The sequence below is a fragment of the Myodes glareolus genome, chromosome 12, assembly GCF_982192425.1.
Source record: "Myodes glareolus chromosome 12, mMyoGla1.1, whole genome shotgun sequence".
Taxonomy (NCBI): Eukaryota; Metazoa; Chordata; class Mammalia; order Rodentia; family Cricetidae; genus Myodes; species Myodes glareolus.
The window spans coordinates 42,388,674-42,408,297 of NC_142037.1; the positions used below are offsets into that span (position 1 = coordinate 42,388,674).

Sequence of the window (19,624 nt, forward strand, 5' to 3'; positions counted from 1 at the left end):
TATGTGATTAATTTGGAGAAAGTTGTAAAAGTCGCTGAGAAGAAAGTATATTCTTTTGTGTTTGGCTGAAATGTTCTGTAAGTGTCTGCTAGGTTCATTTGATTTATGGTGTTATTTAGCTCAAGCATATTTTTCTGTTCAGTTTTTATCTGGATAACCTGTCTATTGGTGATAGTGGGGTTTTGAAATCACCCACTATCATTGTGTTAGGATGAATATGTGATTTTAGCTGTAGAAGTGTTTCTTTTATGAACTTCTTGCATTTGGGGTTGGTGCATAAATGTTAAGAATTATAATGTCCTCCTCATGTATTTCCCCTTTGATGAGTATATAGTGTCTTTTCTTATCTCTTCTCATCAGGTTTGGTTTGAGGTCTATTTTGTCAGATATTAAAATGGTTACACCTGTTTGTTTCTTGGTCCACTTCACTGGAATATCTTACTCCATCCTTTTATCTTAAGGTAATATTTGTCGTTTGTGGTGAGGTGTTTCTTGAATACAGCAGAAACATAGGTCCTATTCTCCAATCCAATCTGTTAGCTTGTGTATTTTCATTTGGGGAATTTTTATTATTAATATTGAGAATTAACCATGAACTGTGCTTATTGAGTCCTGTTATTTTGTTGTTATGATGTGGGATTTTTCTCCTCTTTTTGACTTATTGTTCTGTGATTGATTTTTGTGTTCTTGGGTGTAGTTTTTCTTTCTCTGTTGATTGTGATTGATAGTTTTGTTGGGTATAGTAGTCTGAGATTACATCTGTGGTTTCTTAAAATTTGTAGAATATCTGTCCAAGCCTTTTTGGCTTTCAGAGTCTTCACTGAGAAATCAGTAGTTATTCTAATGGACCTTTTTTCATATGTGCCCTGGTCTTTTTCCCTTGCAGCTTTTAATATCCTTTCTTTGTTTTATACATTTAGTGTCTTGATTATTATGTATCTTGAGCTTTTCCTTTCTGATCCTGTCTATTTGGTATTCTGTATACTTCTTATACTTTGGAAGGCACCTCCTTCATTAGGTTGGGAAACATTTTCTTCTATGATTTTATTAAAAAATATTTTCTATGCATTTCACCTGGGTTTCTCCTCCTTCTTCCATCCCTATTATTTGTAGATCTGATGTTTTCATAGTGTTCCAAATTTCCTGGATGTTTTGTACCTGGATTTTTTTTTTAGATTTAACACTTTATTGGACTGAAGTATTTATTTTTTCTGCTTGTCTTCAAGACTTGAAATTCTCTCTTCCATGCATTGTTGGTGAGGCGCTTGACTGTCTAAATTTTTTATTTTCAGTTTTATTTCAGTTGGATTTTTAGTACTTTATTTCTTCATTAAGTTCTTTCATTAAATTGTTTCATTGAATTTTATTTCATTGAACTGTTTCTTTGTGTTTTTGTGGTCTTCATTAAGGAATTTATTCATATCCTCTTTAAGGTCCTTGAATATGTTCACAATTGCTATTTTGAAGTCCTTGTCTTGTGCTTTAGCTTTCTAACATTTCTTAGGGCCTATTGTAATAGGGTTACTGGTTTCTAGTAGAGGCATATAATCTTGGCTGTTGATGTGTTTTTGTACTGGAGTCTAGGCATCAGGAGTTATGATGACTAAGGTGTTTCTAGGTTTTGACATTTGTTCTTGTCTTTGTTGGGTGTGTGTTCTGTTCTTTGGTTTTGTTGCCCTTTCTGGATCCTAGGTAAGTGGTAGATGTGGAATCTCTGGCCCTGAAGATGGGCTAGGAGGAAAGACTGAGAGTAGCTGTGACAAAGAGTTAGGGGAATTTGGCCCACATCAAAAGCTGGAGCTTCCAGGGAGTAGAGGTGTGGTGGGAGGAGAGGCTCCTGCAAGTAGGCTATCCTAGGGAAAAGAGTAAGTCTGGAGAGATAGGGATAAAAGGTCTAGGGGGATCCAAGGTGTGTGTCATGAGGTGGGATCTCCAGTGAATGATGTTGACATGGGAGGAGGCTGCTACAGGACTAGGAATGAGTTTGGACAGCGGATAATGAAGGACCAGAGGGATGGTGAAAAATACTTAACCTGAGTCAGAACCTGATGTGGCCACTGGGGGTCCAAGGCAGAAACTGTTCCTGGGTATTTGCTGCTAACACAAAGGGATGTAGATGAGTTAGAAGGGAAGGCTGGGGGCAGGGGAGAGTAGAGCTGGGTCCCATCAAGAGGTGGAGTCCCCAGGGAGTGAAGGCAGTGTGGGAGGAGGGATAGCTGTAAGCAGTCTGCTGCAAGGCTAAGGGTGAGATTGGAGAGGTCATAATGGAGGACAGGAAGGATAGTGGAAATCTGTCCCTCCATCTCACGATCAATCTAGGCCCAGTGTTTAGCCATCTTCCTAGCCTCCACTATAGTAAATCTTTCAATGATTTTATTTATGGACTTCTTTTAGATGGAGTCTAGTAATTTTTTTTAAAAAGTGGATGAGTATCAATTTATGTAATTCTAATTAATTATCAGTAGATGGCAGTAGATTCTTCTTTTTTTCCCCCTCCCTTTTTTAGGTTCTATCATAGAGATCAAGAAAACAAAACAAAACTTAACCAAACATACACATGCATACATACATACATGCAAAACAAAACACAACATAATTTTCTCCGATTTTTTTTTCAGGAATAGTTGATGTAATTAAATGTTATATAAGTTCTTCAACTGATGTTGATTCATGATTCAGAAATAAAGACTAAGAAATATCAGTTATTTTCTTATCATATGAATCCAATGTTCTTCATTATTGATGTTATGTCATCAAATATTTGAGGGAGTGAAAAAAGAGTAGAATATTATTTGCCTTTATGGAGTATAGCCTAAGGGGAAAATAGAATAAAATGTTGAAAATTATAAGAATAAATTTTTTGAATAGTCAGAAACTTGGTGAATGTTTTGCCTAGCAAGGAAGTAAATCATACTACCTATGTTCAAAATGAGCTCCATCTCACTGTAGAACCTAAAATGTTGTCTAGCATAGTATACTAAAAAGAGAGAATCATGTATGTCTAGACAGATCACACAAGCTATTTTAAAGAAGATGGCATCTGAATTAGAATTGACTTAAAAGATTAACCATAATATGGGTGTGATGAGAACTGTCACAAGGAGCATTACCCTGTCAAAACGTGGTGAAGTGGAGTCGAGATAGATAGATTAGGGGTCTGAGCATGCTATGTATGTGCCAGGCATTTCGAGGTCTCTGCCCTTTAGAAACTCCTATTGGCTGAAGGATATAGAACAGAAACAAATGTAAGAGAAACTAGTGGTAATAACTGCTATTAAGCAAAATAGGACTGGAAACATGTGTCAACGAAGTGTTTGCATACATAAATACCTAATAAGTCAGTTCCCACAAAGCCCACACAAAAAAGTCAGGCAAAGTAGCGCTTGCCTGTAATATCACACTAGGGAGGCAGAGACAGGAAGGTCCGTGGGGCGTGCTAACCAGTCAGTCTAGCCAAACCAGCGAGTTTCAGGTTCAGCAAGAAAGTCTATTTCAAAACTAAAAAGATGTGGAAAGTTATTGGGAAAGATACTCACGCAACATCTACCTACCACTGCCTCTACCTGTGTGTGAACACATGGAAAGAGAAAGAGGGAAGGAGGAAGCAAACCAAGGAAACAGGGTGAAAGAATAGGGTCGTGTTTTAGGAGGATTCCCTGCTAGCATAGTGTTTGGAAGTGGTAAAGGAAGATTGGATTCCGGTACTGCTTAAAGGTGACCGGTAAGTTTTACAGAACGTGTTGCAGCATCTAAAGGAATAAGGAATCAAGATTCAACCTTGTCCCTTGTGTGGGACAAATAAAGCACTGGCCTTGAACACCCTACTTGTGGGATATCTCTAAGGATTTCCCAAAGGAGCAATAAACACCAACAACGAACTCTCTTTATCTTTGGCAAGTCTAGTTAAATTGTCCTGAGCTCTACATCTTTCTGGAGACTTCTGTAATAATAATCTGTGTTTTGGGTTCTGAACAACATTGATCTTATAGTTTATGGAGATTTAGAAAATTATGAAAGAACAGGTTTAGTAATGATGCTTGAGGGTACAAAGAGACCAAGAGTTTCATAGAAGAGAATGATTTGAAAGTCTGAAGGCTTCTCCTAAAGCCTTCAGAAGAATTATGCTGTGTAATGGAACCAGTGTCCAGCTTTAGGCAGGTAGTACAAGTGGCACTGGTTCTGACGGGGGAAGGCATACGGGGGAGCACTTCAAGAGTTAGGGAGTCCACAGGTCGGGGAGACTACTTGGACTTCTGGCATCTGGTGTGGCCTCTTGTCGATCAGGGGGTCTCTGTCTAAGTTGTGGGGGGCTGGGACATGATGAAAAGCAGGGGGTGACTGGGGTAAGAGTGAGCGGCCAGGGAGAGGTTAGACTTGCTAGGAAGATAAGTTCACCATATCTTATAGGGAACTCAGAGCATGGAGTTTGTTCCCTATTGAATCATGCAAATTGGGGCACTGAAGCTACTGTCCCCAAATAGTTCCTCAAACAAGAAAAGTGGGCAATAACAGTGTGAGTAGAAAAGAAGAAGTTCCATGGTGAGATGTGTGCTGAGCATGCAGAGTCCCGGGTCAATCCCCAGGTGACGTAAAGACACAATTCTTCCTCTTAAAAAGTAGTACTCTAGCATAGTTTAGCATTAGGAATATGAACTTTGGTACCAAAATACATGAATTCAATTCACATCACAATAGCTGACTGTATAAATCCCTCAATCTGTTTGTGCCTCAGTGAGCTTTTCATAATTATCTACCTCATAGAGTCAAATAAGTTTTATGTAAAATACTTAGAACACTACCAAGAGCAGAATAAACGTAACACATAATGCTTAAGGACATCTGAAGTACTTAGCTTCCAGCACAAGTAGGCATGAAATAAGCACTGAGCACTGTAGTCAATTGAAAGCATTGAGCAAAGTATGAAGTATACGTTTTCAAGACAGGTAGGTAAAATGAAGGATGAAGCCTTTTGACCAAAAAATGAAACAAACAAGCTAGAGAATGTAAAAATTTGGATCCACCAATACTACTGTGAACAGTTCTGTGTGTGATGACGGAAGGACATAGAGCAGAGGCGTGAGCAGGGGATGAATTTAGAACCAGGAAGACGTCAGGAATGAAGGAAGTTCCAAGTGAAATTTAAGGAAGTGACATGAAGACATGAGAAAGAATCCTAACTTCTCACTTGACTGACAATCTGCTAGCTAAACTTTCAGGGTTTCTTCCGCTTGTTGTGAGATATTTTTGCATAGGTTTCAATCTCCTCACCTCGGGAGCAATCCAGTTTTGATTTTCTTTCTTATTTTATGTAATACATCTCGGTCATTTAAGTTTTAGTTTAGAAGGCGTGTATAACTTGTGTGCGTGTATGTGCATGTCTGTGTGTGTGTGTGTGTGTGTGTGTGTGTGTGTGTGTGTGTGTGATGTTGTGTTTTGTTGTGTTTAATCCTTAGGAAAAATGCCCAGTGATTGATGAAAATTCTCTGTGGCGATATCTTTACATGTGCTTGTCATTTAGGATGTTTTAATTTTTGTTTGTTTGTTTGTTTGTCTTAGAAAGTTTGGAATCACTTAGATTTACAGGTTAAATTTACAGCATCTATAAAAATCTTGGGGTTTTGCTCACAATTAGCCAGCTCACTGGAAATTTCTGTATGCAAAATTTTAAATAGGAGGTGGTAGCTTCCAGTCTCAACAGCATTTGTTGACATTGAGCCCACTTTTTCATACTAAGAACTTGTATCAGTTCCTCTGGGCAGGCACATTCTGATGCTATTGTTCCTGGAGTCTGCAATGCCCTTGGGTCTGTCACCTCACCACTCTAGTGCTAGTGCAATTCTTTCTCTTCCTTTTTTGATGGAAAAGTCTCTATGCCTTTATCATATAAGTTGCCCCTAAATAAAAGGTAAATATGTTTTCAAACCTGCTTAGGACCTACCCTGATCAAAATAACATTAAACAGAAATTTTTAAATGTTCTTAGAATAATTTCTTACATATGCTGATTAAAATCTATTTCAACACAGTAATTACTGAAAGTTCCTGCTTCTAATCCATAATAATTACTCAGCATAGGTCACGTATTGCGCATGTGTGTATGTGTATACATATAGGATTATGTTATAATATCTTTAATTATTACCTTGGCCCTGTGACGCTTCACAGAAGATAAAAGAAGATATCACAGAAGATAAAAGAAAAAGATCTTCCTTAAGCTCCTAACCGCTAAAAAGCAAACGAACCAAGATTTAAATATTTTTCTTCCTATATCTAATTTAATTATTGTGTTTAATTATTGATACTAATAGTGAGCAGTCTTTAATTATCCTTATAGTGTGTGAACAACTGTTAGGATCATGAATATGTGACAGGAAAAGAGGGAAAAGTGAAACGTATTGTTTCGTAGGAGTAAAGAAGGAGAACTAACCCAGGGAAAGGAGCTCATAGACTAAGAATGTCAGACAACAAAGAAGGGAAGAATGACGGCATTCCTCAAGACGGTAAGGAAGCACTCTTAACAGCTGGGAGATTAGCCGTGGTGAGGAAAATGAAGGAGAGGATCATGGTGTTAAAACTGGGAGCAAGTTACGGGAGGAGGAAGCAGTCATATTTCATCAGGGATAGACATACACAAGGTTTATATGCTTTATGTAACACTTAAAAAACAGGACTACATAACTAAGAAATGCTGAGAGTGTGTGTGAGAGGGGTCTTCCCCAGAGTAGAACACCAATTCGTTATCAGATACCAAGTGGTCAACCCTGAAAACATATATGCAAATTAAGTTATACAAACCAAGCAGGTTGTACTTACGCATATAGTTTATATGTATATACATGTGTGTGTATGTTTGTCTATATGTATACACATACATATATGCATGTAATAACAATTTTTAAAAAGGTCATGAATTTGAAAAAAGAATGAAGGGGACACATGGGGAGCTTGGAGGAGTTTATGAGTTAAATAGACAAAAACTCAGGACGACAATGAAAAACAATCGCCTGTGTTTTCACTTGCTGTGGCAGCGCAGTAATTGCAACATGTGCAGCGGTTCTGTATTAAGAAATTAAAACAATCTTATTTTCTCTGCTCTATAAGGAACTGGTACAACACTGAGGTAAGCAACCTTGAAGTGACATTAATATTGCCTTGTTCTTGATTTTGCTTAGGAACAGAAATGGATGCTATCAATCCTAAATTTAGTTATTCACAAGAATAAAACACAAGTTTTAATGAATTTCTAGAAAGAAATATGGCTTTCTTAAAATGGCTGCATTTAATTTTTATTAACTCCCTTATTCCTTTGTCTAGCTCTGAGCAAAGAAGACACATCTTCATTAACTGATGTTGTAGAGCAAGTTGCAAAACAACAGCAATCACAGACATCAGAAATAGAAAAACATAGGAAAGTTCTACTCCATTTGCAGGTAACCAATTTCATATAATCTTTGAAATGTCTCTAGCTTCCTCTGAATTTTTAGTGACATGTAGCTGGTAAAGAATAGCCAGGGACTGGGAGAGCACTTTAGTTGGTAAAGCGCTTGCCACACAGGCAAGAGGATCTGAGTTTGATGGTCCATGCTTGCACGGTGGCATGTGGAGAAAGGCTGATCCCTGTGGCTCACTGGCTAGCCAGCCTAGTCTACTTGGCAGACTCTAAGCCAGTGGGAGACCTTTGTTATAAAACAAAGTAGATGGTGCTTGAGGAGCAACAGCAGAGGTTTCCTCTAGTTTTCAAATTCATGTACATACACACGTACACAAACAGTAACGCTACTGTCACTACCACAAAAAAGGAGCAGTATTGGGAGGTTCATTTTAAATTATAGTTATCCCCTCAAGTGGTTTGTTCTCCCAAAGTGGTCTGCATAAATGTTTGGGATTTATAGAATATCTTGCACTTCCATGAAGTGTCATCTTAGCTACAATGCCACTATAGCTATAGTATAAGTACATAAAACCCAATTTATCACATAGAATTATTTAAAATTCATCCTATGGGACATATAAAACCATAAATAGAAGTAAATTAGTAAACCATGTAAAGCGGTAAAGCTATGGTGTCTGAGTGATTAGTGTTCAGTGAATGCCTCAAGTAGCCTTCCTTTAAGTTCTTTCCTCTTCATAGTGTTCTCTCGTTATTCTGCAAGGAACATGGGGCCATCTTGGTCTTGTGTGAAATATAATTGAACATAATTACACTCTATGAATATGGCTAGAGAAAGAAAACTATGTTTGTAAAGGTGTTATTGCATAGACCATAGAAATGAAAAGAATAGACTCCAGAGCTGAACTGTCCTGCTTTCATGGCTAGCTTTGCATATTTAGCTCTGCAATCGAACTTGCCAGTGTCTCTTCTGCCTCTTTTGTAAAATGGAGAGACTAATGGGGTATGACTGTAAAGGTTTTCTGACTATTAGAATAAACTTGTAATTATATAGAAGTATCATTGTGGGGGCCACAGTGGACAGTAGGACTTGATTTTGGCATTTACTTATGTATTAATGTATTCACAGATATATAATGATAATAATTATGTTAAAGTAATATAGATGGTCTATATATATTTCCATTATATTAGTCACTCCTAAAATATATTTTCAAAATAGAATATAATACAAAGCAATGTCTTTGATTTCTATGAAGAATTTTTGTGTCTTATTTTTAATAAAACTTCAGAGATAATTTTATTTAACATGAGACTCTATTTTTGAGTAAAAATTTTACTCTTGTACTATTCATCACTTTTGGTTGAGGGAGACAAAAAAATCAAACAAGTAATTTCATGCCTCATGGCATTATCTGTTGACAGAGGCTGCTCATTTATTCCCAGCTTCCCAGGCCCATAATAACCACACAGAAACTATATTATTTGCAAATACTGCTTGGCCAATAGCTTAAGTGTATTGCTAGCTAGCTCTTATATTCTAAACTAACCCATCTCCATTAATCTGTGCATCACCACAAGGTCGTGTCCTACTGGTAGAGTTCTGGTGGACTCTGGTGGGGGCATCTGTCTCCTGTGGTAGCTACATGTCTTCTCCCCTGCTCTGCCTACTCTCTCTCTGCATCTCTGTTCAGATTTCCTGCCTGGCTTTACTCTGTTAAGCCATGGCCAAAATCAGCTTTATTCATTAACCAATAAAAGCAACACATATACAAAAGGATTCCCACACCAATCTTCAGTGTTAGAAGCATGAACCCCACAGAGATTTAACACGGGAAAGACTTTTCACTAAAGAAGTGATCTTTGAACGTCAAGATTTAAAAGAAGCTGGAGTACTGAATGCCTGGGACAGGTTTCAGAGTGAGAGGTTTGGAGACTAATGTTCCAGAGAGTTCTCAGAGGCTTGCCATAGCATTGGCACGTTCACGGCACTGGAAATACTTTGGCAATGGCATAGTGTAGATAAGGTTTGGAGAAATGGTGGAAGCTATATCTGGTGATGAGATATTTGTATTTTATTCTGAAATTAATAAAATTTAAATGGATTTAAAATCAAAGATTTAATAAAAATGTTTGTTATAGAAAGAGAATTCTAGGTATATAAAAAGTACATGTTACAATATTTACTTAGGACAAAACCTCTCAGTAAATTAGGAATAGACAAGAATTCCCTCAGTCTAAAAGAAAAGAGCATCTGTGTAAGAACAGCCATATGCCTGAGACTGAAATGTTTTCTCAAGTGATCAGTAACAAAACAAGGTGTCTCCTTTTATTTTTTATTAAAAATGGTACTTGTAATTCAAAGCAATGCATCATGTAAGAAGAAGAACAGCAATGCATCCAGACAGGAGGAAGGAAACCTCTTAAGAAGTTACTCATGGCATGGCTACCTTTAGAAAAATCCCAAAGAATCCTGAAAAGGCTATTAATATTAATAAGAGTTTTTAAAAGTAATAGAATATAAATATTAATATTTTTAAAACTATTGTATATCTACTTATGGGCAAGAGATGATCAGAAAAATTTAAAGCAGCATCATTTATGATGGTACCAAAACTGTGCAGTTAAGTAGAGATGAACCATTTGGCAAATGGTTAAATAAGCCAAATATGAACGAGAGAAATTAAAGACCTAAAAAATGGAAAGCTACACCATTTTCATGAATGGTAGTTCTCTCAATGGTAAAATAGTAAAATTTTAGCACTTCCAATTCTATACATAGAATAAAAGCCATCTCAAGCAAAAATCCTACCTCAGTTTTGTGTTTTGACCAGCTGATTCTAAGACTGGATAGAGAGACAAAGAACCTACAAATGGCCAAAGTAACTTTGAAGAACAATGTTGGAATTCTTATACTGCCTGGATTACTTTCTAGCAGTCAATTTTCTAGTTCTCCAAATACCAACTAAATCTAAATAGCTCAATTTAATTCTGACATTGCCTGATGTTAGTTAGCATCAACCCTCAAATACACATATTATCCATGACACACATGGTGATAACAGACAGATAATGAAAGTTAGATAGCTAGATATATGATAGATAGATAGATAGGTAGATGATAGATAGATAGATATAGATAGATAAATGATAGGTAGATAGATGATAGATAGATAGATAGATAGATAGATGATAGGTATATAGATATATGGTAGATAGATAGGAGCTAGATGATAGATGATAGATAGTAAATAAATAGATGATAGAGAGATAGATTAATAAATTTAAAAGTCAAAATCTATCAGAATTAAAAATGTAAAGGTTTTGAATTTACTGACCTTGATTTTATCTTAGTAAGGTGGGACAGAAGGAGAAAAGAAGTGGTGGTAGTAATATATTTCTAGTTTAAGGGTGAAAATAGATCCAAGGAAACATTCTAAAACTAGTAACAAAATATAATGATTTATTACATTAGTTTAAGAAAGAAAAGAAGTAGCCGGGTGGTTGTGGGACATGCCTTTAATCCCAGAACTCAAGAGGCAGAGGCAGGAGGATCTCTGTGAAGTTAGAGGCCAGCCTGGACTACTACAAGAGCTAGTTCCAGGACAGGCTCAAAAGCTACAGAGAAACCTTGTCTCGAAAAACCCAAAAAAAAAAAAGGAAAATGTTAAATGTTTACACTCTGTTAATATTGATAATTTGATCATAGCCAACAGAACATCTATTCCCTTTTCTTATAAATGTGCCCCTCATTTCCTAAATGTTTATTGAGCTTCTACTTTGTGACATACACTGTCTTAAGAGGAAGATGGTGATGAAGAAGACAGACAAGGTTCTTACTTTCTTTTGTTGTTGTTGTTGTTTTCGAGATGTGGCTTTTCTATAGCTTTGGAGCCTGTCCTGGAACTCACTCTGTAGACCAGACTAGCCTTGAACTCACAGAGATCTGGCTGCCTCTGCCTCCTGGGTGCTGTGATTAAAGGCGTGCACCACCACCGCCCAGCTCTTTCTTACTTTCTTTTTTTCTTTTTTCAATTACTTAAAAAAAAAAATACCAATCCCAGTTCCCACTCCCTCCCCTCTTCCTCATTCCCTCCCTCTCCCTCCACAGACACTTCCCCCACCCCTCCAACCCTAAGGGAGTGCCATGCACCTCGCCCTGCGGAAAGTCCAAGTCCCTCCCTACTACATCTAGGTTGAGCAAGGTTTACATCCAAAGAGAATAGGATCCCATGAAGCCGGTATATGCAAGTAGAGACACATCCCAGTGTCACTACCAGTGGCCCCTCAGTCTACTAGATGAAGAAAACAATAAGCTAACTAAGAGTTATGGATTGGTGGTGTAAAGGAAGTAGGATAGGATAATATGTTGAGAGTAATGGGCAGGGTGTGAGTCGCTACTTCTTGCTTTGATTTAACCAAGGTTCCCCTGAGGAATAATAACAACTGAATGTGAACAGTGAGGGGGCAAAGGATTTTAAACAATTTTTGTTTATTATTATTGTGGAATATTTGTACACTGTGTAAAGATATATTTCTGCGATTGGTTTAATAAAGAGCTCGATGTCCAATAGCTAGGCAGGAGGTATAGATGGGATTTCCAGGGAAGGAAGGAAGAGGGGGAGGAATCGAGGGGCAAGAGACATAAGAAGACACAGAGGAAGCAGGATGGTTGGTATGTGACAGCACATAGATCAATAAAAATGGGTTAATTTAAGTTACAAGAGCTGGTTGAGATAAGCCTAAGCTAAAGGCAAAGCTTTCCTAATTAATACAGAGTCTCAGTTGTTATTTGGGAACTGGCTGGTGGGACAGAAAAAAACTTTTTACATATTATTATTGTATGTTTGTATGACATGTGAATTCAGGCATCTGCATGCTATAGTACATGCACAAATGTCAGAAGATAACTTTGTGGAGTTGCCTATCATCTTCCAAATGAATTCATGTTGTCAAGCAGACAAGGCACACACTTTAGCTGCTCATCTGCCTTTCTGGCCTGAGGCAGGAAATTTTATGGTAGATGGATCAACAACTACAGGCGTCTTAATTAGGAAGGACCTGTGCATGATGGAGAAACAGGAAGGGTGCTGGAAAACAAGCGTGTAGTAAAAGAGTAGGAGGAGCAGCAAATGGGGATTAGGATTAGTGAGCACAGGGCTTTATAAGCCTCTTGCAGGGATTAAAATTGTGTCATTAATGTGACAGGACACCATGAGTGAGAGACGCTTGAGCAGGGAAGCATGCCGTGTTTTATGTTTTAAAAAGACTTTTCTGCTTACAAATGGGGCCTAGCTAGTGAAGAGGGGCAGGAATAGAAATAAGATGAGTTAGAAGCCAGGCTGTACCACATATGATAAAGATATGTCAGGAATAAGTTTGAGGTGTTCATCTGTTTATTTATTTGTTTGTTTATTAGTGCTGGGATGGAACCCAGGGCCTCATATGTGCTATACAAATGTTCTGCCACTGAACTACATTCTCTCCCCAAATTTGAAATTTTATATTGTTGTTCCAACCAGCAAGTATTGTTGGCAAATAGAATGTAGAGGCAAGTGAAAAGAATCAGGAATGACTTCTTAGCTTTTGACTGTCCAGGTGAAAACCAGTACACTTTGCAGAAATCAGTGGAGCTGTGGGAGAAGTGTTTGGTGTGTTTCAAGTATTTGCTGAATATGTTTGTATAGTTGACTGGCTCTGCCAGGAAAACAGCAGAGGAGTCTTATGTAGAAGGGCTTGAAATTAAAGCTCACTTGTTTACAAACTTCAAACTAACTTAAAGGAATGACAGTCATAGACAGAAAGAAAGAAGGATGGCAAGGATTCTCCTGTTATTTGAGTGGAAATTGATGTGGAATTGGACAAACAATTAAATATAGAAATAAAGAAAGAGGATTAAACAGAGATTGTTTCTTGAGGTGGTCCTGTGGACTATGTCTGTGACCATGCTGTGCTGATAATTTACTTCTGATCTGTTTATACACACTATGACATATTACTGTTAGTTTACAGATCGTCTAGTTGACTTTCTCTTTCAGAATTCAGGTAGGAACTGCCCACAGTTGGTCAGAGTGTACTGTGACCTCACAGATCTTACAAAGAATTCTTTAGTCTCTGTGCCTTTGATGCTGTGATGCCCAGGCCCCTTGATTCTTAGATCAAGGACAGTCTTGCATTGTAGCCTTACATTTGCCGTGTTTTCCTAATTGAGAGCACGCAGACCAGGCCAAGCCAAACTAGGTCACATGGTGTGAAGCTTTCCATTCCCCACACTCTACCTCTCCCCTTCCAAAGAAAAAAACAAACCCATAATACAAGGATATTCCCAGTGATCTCTGTGGCTGAAAGGAAATGGGGTTCAAAGGCCCCCACATGTGTCTTCAGAGCATCCCATGTCTGTCTGTGGGTATGATGCTGGAACTCTCCTAATGTTCTCTACTTTAAGTTCCTCATCATGGCTGGCTATGACAGTGAGGCTGTGACTCTCCTAAGAAGGCTCATTCTTTTTTAAAAAAAAATTATTTATTTATTATGTATACAATATTCTGTCTGTGTGTATGCCTTCAGGCCAGAAGAGGGCACTAGAACTCATTACAGATGGCTGTGAGCCACCATGTGGTTGCTGGGAATTGAACTCAGGACCTTTGGAAGAGCAGGCAATGCTCTTAAACACTGAGCCATCTCTCCAACCCCAAGAAGGCTCATTCTTAAGAGCAAATTCGTATTAGCTTTCTTTCGACGAACATGCTTTCTTCTGTAATTTGTAGTAGTCGTTGTGTTCCACATGTACTAAATACATTTCCACCCCATGAAGCTCAGTTTGGCCATGTGAATCAAGCAAAAAGCTTTAGGAAAGCTCTTACACAGTCGTACTTCCACTTCTTTGTTTGCTAGTATGAGGACACACCTCCGGAGCTTAATGCAAGTAGGACAAAGCCCAGATACCCCAGTCAGCCCAGTGAAAGCCAGCACGCATTTAAAACAGGTTGTTCACTACAGTTACTCTGATACCAAAACCACACAAAGACACAACCAAGAAAGAGAATTACAGACCAATCTCACTTATGAACATTGACGCAAAAATACTCAATAAAATACTGGCAAACCGAATCCAAGAATACATTAGAAAAATCATCCATTATGATCAAGTGGGCTTCATCCCAGAGATGCAGGGTTGGTTCAACATATGTAAATCTATCAATGTAATCCATCATATAAATAAACTGAAAGAAAAAAACCATATGATCATTTCATTGGATGCTGAAAAAGCATTTGACAAAATTCAACACCCCTTTATGATAAGGGTGTTGGAGAGATTGGGTTTACGAGGATCATACCTGAATATAATAAAAGCAATATACAGCAAGCCGACAGCTAACATCAAATTGAACGGAGAGAAACTCAAAGCCATTCCACTAAAATCAGGAACACGACAAGGCTGTCCACTCTCTCCATACCTCTTCAATATAGTGCTTGAAGTTCTAGCAATAGCAATAAGACAACATAAGGGGATCAAGGGGATCCGAATTGGAAAGGATGAAGTTAAACTTTCGTTATTTGCAGACGATATGATATGTACATAAGCGACCCCAAAAACTCTACCAAAGAACTCCTACAGTTGATAAACACCTTTAGTAATGTGGCAGGATACAAGATCAACTCCAAAAAATCGGTTGCCCTCCTATACACAAAGGACAAAGAAGCAGAGAGGGAAATCAGAGAAACATCACCTTTCATGATAGCCACAAATAGCATAAAATATCTTGGGGTAACTCTAACCAAGGAAGTGAAAGACCTATTTGACAAGAACTTTAAGTCCTTGAAGAAAGAAATTGAGGAGGATACCAGAAAATGGAAAGACCTCCCCTGCTCTTGGATTGGGAGAATCAACATAGTAAAAATGGCAATTCTACCAAAAGCAATCTATAGATTCAATGCAATTCCCATCAAAATCCCACCAAACTTCTTCACAGACCTTGAGAGAACAATAATCAAGTTTATATGGGAAAACAAAAAAACCCAGGAGAGCCAAAACAATCTTATACAATAAAGGAACTTCTGGAGGCATTACTATCCCTGACTTCAAACTCTATTACAGAGCAACAGTGTTGAAAACAGCTTGGTATTGGCATAAGAACAGAGAAGTCGACCTATGGAATCGAATAGAAGACCCGGGTATTAACCCACAAACTTATGAACACCTGATTTTTGACAAGGGAGCTAAAGGTATACAATGGAAGAAGGAAAGCATCTTTAACAAATGGTGCTGGCATAACTGGATGTCAACCTCTAGAAGAATGAAAATAGATCCATATCTATCACCATGCACAAAACTCAGGTCCAAATGGATTAAAGACATCAACATTAATCCGACCACTTTGAACCTAATAGAAGAGAAAGTGGGAAGTAGTCTACAAGATATAGGCACAGGAGACCACTTCCTAAGCAGAACCCCAGGAGTGCAGACAATAAGAGAAACAATGAACAAATGGGATCTACTGAAACTGAGAAGCTTCTGTAAAGCAAAGGACACTGTCAGTAAGACAAAAAGGCTACCTTCTGACTGGGAGAAGATCTTCACCAACCCCTCATCAGACAAAGGTCTGATCTCCAAAATATACAAAGAACTCAAGAAACTAGACACTAAAACTCTAATTAACCCAATTAAAAAATGGGGTACTGATCTGAACAGAGAATTCACAACAGATGAACTTCGAATGGCCAAAAGGCACTTAAGGTCATTCTCAACCTCCTTAGCGATCAGGGAAATGCAAATCAAAACAACTTTGAGATATCATCTTACACCTGTCAGAATAGCCAAACTCAAAAACACCAATGATAGCCTATGCAGGAGAGGATGTGGAATGAGGGAAACACTCATCCATTGTTGGTGGGAATGCAAACTTGTGCAGCCACTGTGGAAATCAGTGTGGCAGTTTCTCAGGAAACTGGGAGTCAACCTCCCTCAGGACCCAGCAATTCCACTCTTGGGAATATACCCTAGAGATTCCCTAACATACTACAAAAGCATTTGTTCAACTATGTTCATAGCAGCACTATTTGTAATAGCCAGAACCTGGAAACAACCTAGGTGCCCCTCAATAGAAGAATGGTTAAAAAAGGTGTGGAACATATACACATTAGAGTTTTACTCAGTGGCAAAAAAACAATGACATCTTGAATTTTGCATGCAAATGGATGGAAATAGAAAACGCTTTACTGAGTGAGGTAAGCCAGACCCAAAAAGAGGAACACGGTATGTATTCACTCATAAGTGGATTCTAACCATAATTAAAGGTCTTTGAGCCTATTATTCGTGATCCTAGAGAAGCTAAATAAGAAGATGAACCTGATGAAGATTATTTAGCTATCTGCCAGGAGATAGGAAATAGACAAGAGTCCCAGGTAACCTCAGGTGCATGGGGGGGGGAGGGTTGTTGGAAGGGGAGAGGGTTAGAGAGAAGGGAGTAGGAGAGGAATGGGGAAAGCTCGGTGGACCGGGTTGGGGGGGAGGGAGGAAGGATGAATATGGGATCAGGGAAGAATATATTTCAACTAAGGGAGTCATTTTAGGGTTTACAGGAGACTTGATTATATATGGGATTTCAGATCCAAGGAGAGATCCCCAGATTGTTCTCTGGACAGAGGAGAGGGTGCCTGAACCGGCCTTGGCCCATAACCATACTGATGAATATTTTGCTTATCACCATAGATCCTTCATCTGGCGATGGATGGAGATAGAGACAGAGACCCACATTGGAACACTGGACTTATCTCCCTAGGTCCAAACGAGAAGCAGAAGGAAAGAGAACGTGAACAAAGAAGGCAAGACCAGAGGGAACCTTCATCCGACGATGGATGGCGATACAGACGGAGACCCACATTGGAGCACCGGACTGAGCCCCCCAAGGTCCAAATGAGGAGCAGAAGGAGGAAGAAAATGAAAAAGTAAATCAGGACTGCGAGGGATGCGATCACCCACTTATACAAGGGGACTGATCTAATGAGAGTTCACCAAGGCCAGTTGGACTGGGACTGAACAAGGACGCGATCCAACCAGATTCTCTGAATGTGGCCGGATTTCTGAATGTGGCTGGCCCGAAGTCTTTCTCAAAAGCCATTGACAATGACACTAGGACTTGTTTCCTCTGCATATACTGGATTTTGGGAATCCAGTCTGTTTGGATACTCACCTTCCTGGACCTGGATGGAGGGGGGAGGAACTTGAACTTCCCACAGGGCAGGAAACCCTGACTGCTCTTAGGGATGAAGAGGGAGGAGGAGAGGGAGTGGGGGGAGTGGGAGGGTGTTAGGAGGAGGGGCGGAAATGGAAACTTTTATAATTTAATAAAATTACTTTCTAAAAAAAAAACTAACAAACCGGTTGTTCAGTCCATCTCTTCACCCCACTGCCCTCTGCATTCTTCCCCTTCCTATTCTCAACCTTATGCATCATTTAGCAACACCAACTTCTTCCGGGCATGTCCATGATAAATAACACTGTATTATATATCACTAAGGTCTTGTGCTGTGGCAATTGATCCAAATAGAAATAGGTTAGGGAGGAAGGAAGGAAAGTCTGATTTGGGGACATGCTGGATTTGAAGTGGCCTGTGGCAGTGGCATATAGAACTCAATCACCACATATAGTCTGTAACCATCAGTGGAAGATAGAAAAGCTGGGACTAGTCTGTAATTACTTAATTACACATATAGACTGACAAGAAGAAATATGATGGCTGTGCCCTGAGGACGCCCAGTATTTGAAGGAGTTATTGAGACTGAGAAGTAGTAAGAACTGACTAAGGAGATCCAAAGAAACTGGTGGGATGAAAACCAGGGTTTAACAAGGATGCGTGGGTCAGTGACAACGGATACCCTGGGAAAGCAAATAGATACCTTTATGTTCATTTTGTAAGTGAAGGAAGTGAGATTTGCTTATGTGTGATCATAGAGATTGGTAAAAAGCAGTAAAGGCGCTGGAACCTAGTCTTTAGGTTACTTAACTCTGGACTGTATAAATTTTACCACATTGTCTTATTTGAATGAATACTTCTGGTACCTATAAATGCATTTTTAAAATGACCAAATATCTCCTTTATTTGTAAGATGCAAAATTATATAATTTTAAGACTTTAGAATTAAGTAAACAAGCAAGAAATATACAACTTTGGGACCCTTCTGTAATTCTATAAGTGTATATTGTGTAATTGCATGTCTTCTATTATGAGTCATTTTCTTATATCTTATAAAGGTATACTTTTATGTTGTGACTTTTTATGTACATTATGAGTCAAAATAATGACTTTCCTCTGTGCTGAATACAAATGAATTAATCATTACTGATATTTATGGAATTCATTACAGATTGAACTTCATGATCTTGAAAACCAAATAGCAGCTACTGCTGCAGAAGCTAAAGAAACAGAGAGGCAGATGCACCAGCAAGATGCTGCCATGGAGAATTCCAGACATCGGTGTGGACTCTTGGAAGCTCAGATTGAGTCCTTATATTCAGAAACTGTAAAGCTTAAATTTGATTCAGAAACAGCCCAAGAAAATTTCAAGGAAAAAATGATAAAATATAATGCATATTATGCAAAAATAAAAGCCTATAAAGATAGCTTAGGAGAGATAGACAGCAAATGCTCATTTATGACTGAACTCTATGAAAAGCGAGATCTCATCAAAAACCTAAAGACAATGAAAGAAGATCTTATGGAAAATCTCCACAATCCACAAGGGAGCTATACAACACAAATACAGGTTTGAAGTGTTACTTACTAAACCCTTTTCTGGTTTTTGTAAGTATATATAGTAAATAATAGTTAAATTAATGTAATACCAATAGTTCTACATTCAGAAACTGTTTATTCAAGTTTTATAACTTAAGTACATGTATCAATAAGATATATAAATTAAATAACAACTTTCCAAATGCGTTGTTGCTTAAAGGAGATATAGATCATCTGTGGCTTTATTAAGTGTGTGTGTGTGTTTGCATGGTCAAAATCACAGTGAACAATTAGTCCATTTACTGCAGAAAGGGTAATTCATGAAAAATGTCAGTCTCTGGCTTCTATTCTGATGAAGCTAGACCAAATCAGTTCATGTGATTAATGCTACTATGTAGACAAACTGAATTCATGATTGCACATTGAGCATCTTTGTATTCCTCTTACTAATCTTTGAAAACCATAGAGGATACCGATTTAAAATATCTCCCCCTCCTTGC

The 19,624-nt window shown here is 38.3% G+C and overlaps 1 protein-coding gene across 1 annotated transcript in view; it reads left to right on the plus strand.

Annotated features, from left to right (window-relative positions):
• The window catches only part of Ccdc122 (coiled-coil domain containing 122), a 48,367-nt gene that overhangs the window by 7,525 nt on the left and 21,218 nt on the right, over window positions 1-19,624 (plus strand). The window contains exons 2-4 of the mRNA XM_048422117.3: window positions 6,406-6,499; window positions 7,314-7,429; window positions 18,757-19,155. Coding sequence (XP_048278074.1) covers window positions 6,454-6,499; window positions 7,314-7,429; window positions 18,757-19,155 — 561 coding nt within the window. The 5' untranslated portion in view covers window positions 6,406-6,453. The remainder of the gene's footprint in view (window positions 1-6,405; window positions 6,500-7,313; window positions 7,430-18,756; window positions 19,156-19,624) is intronic.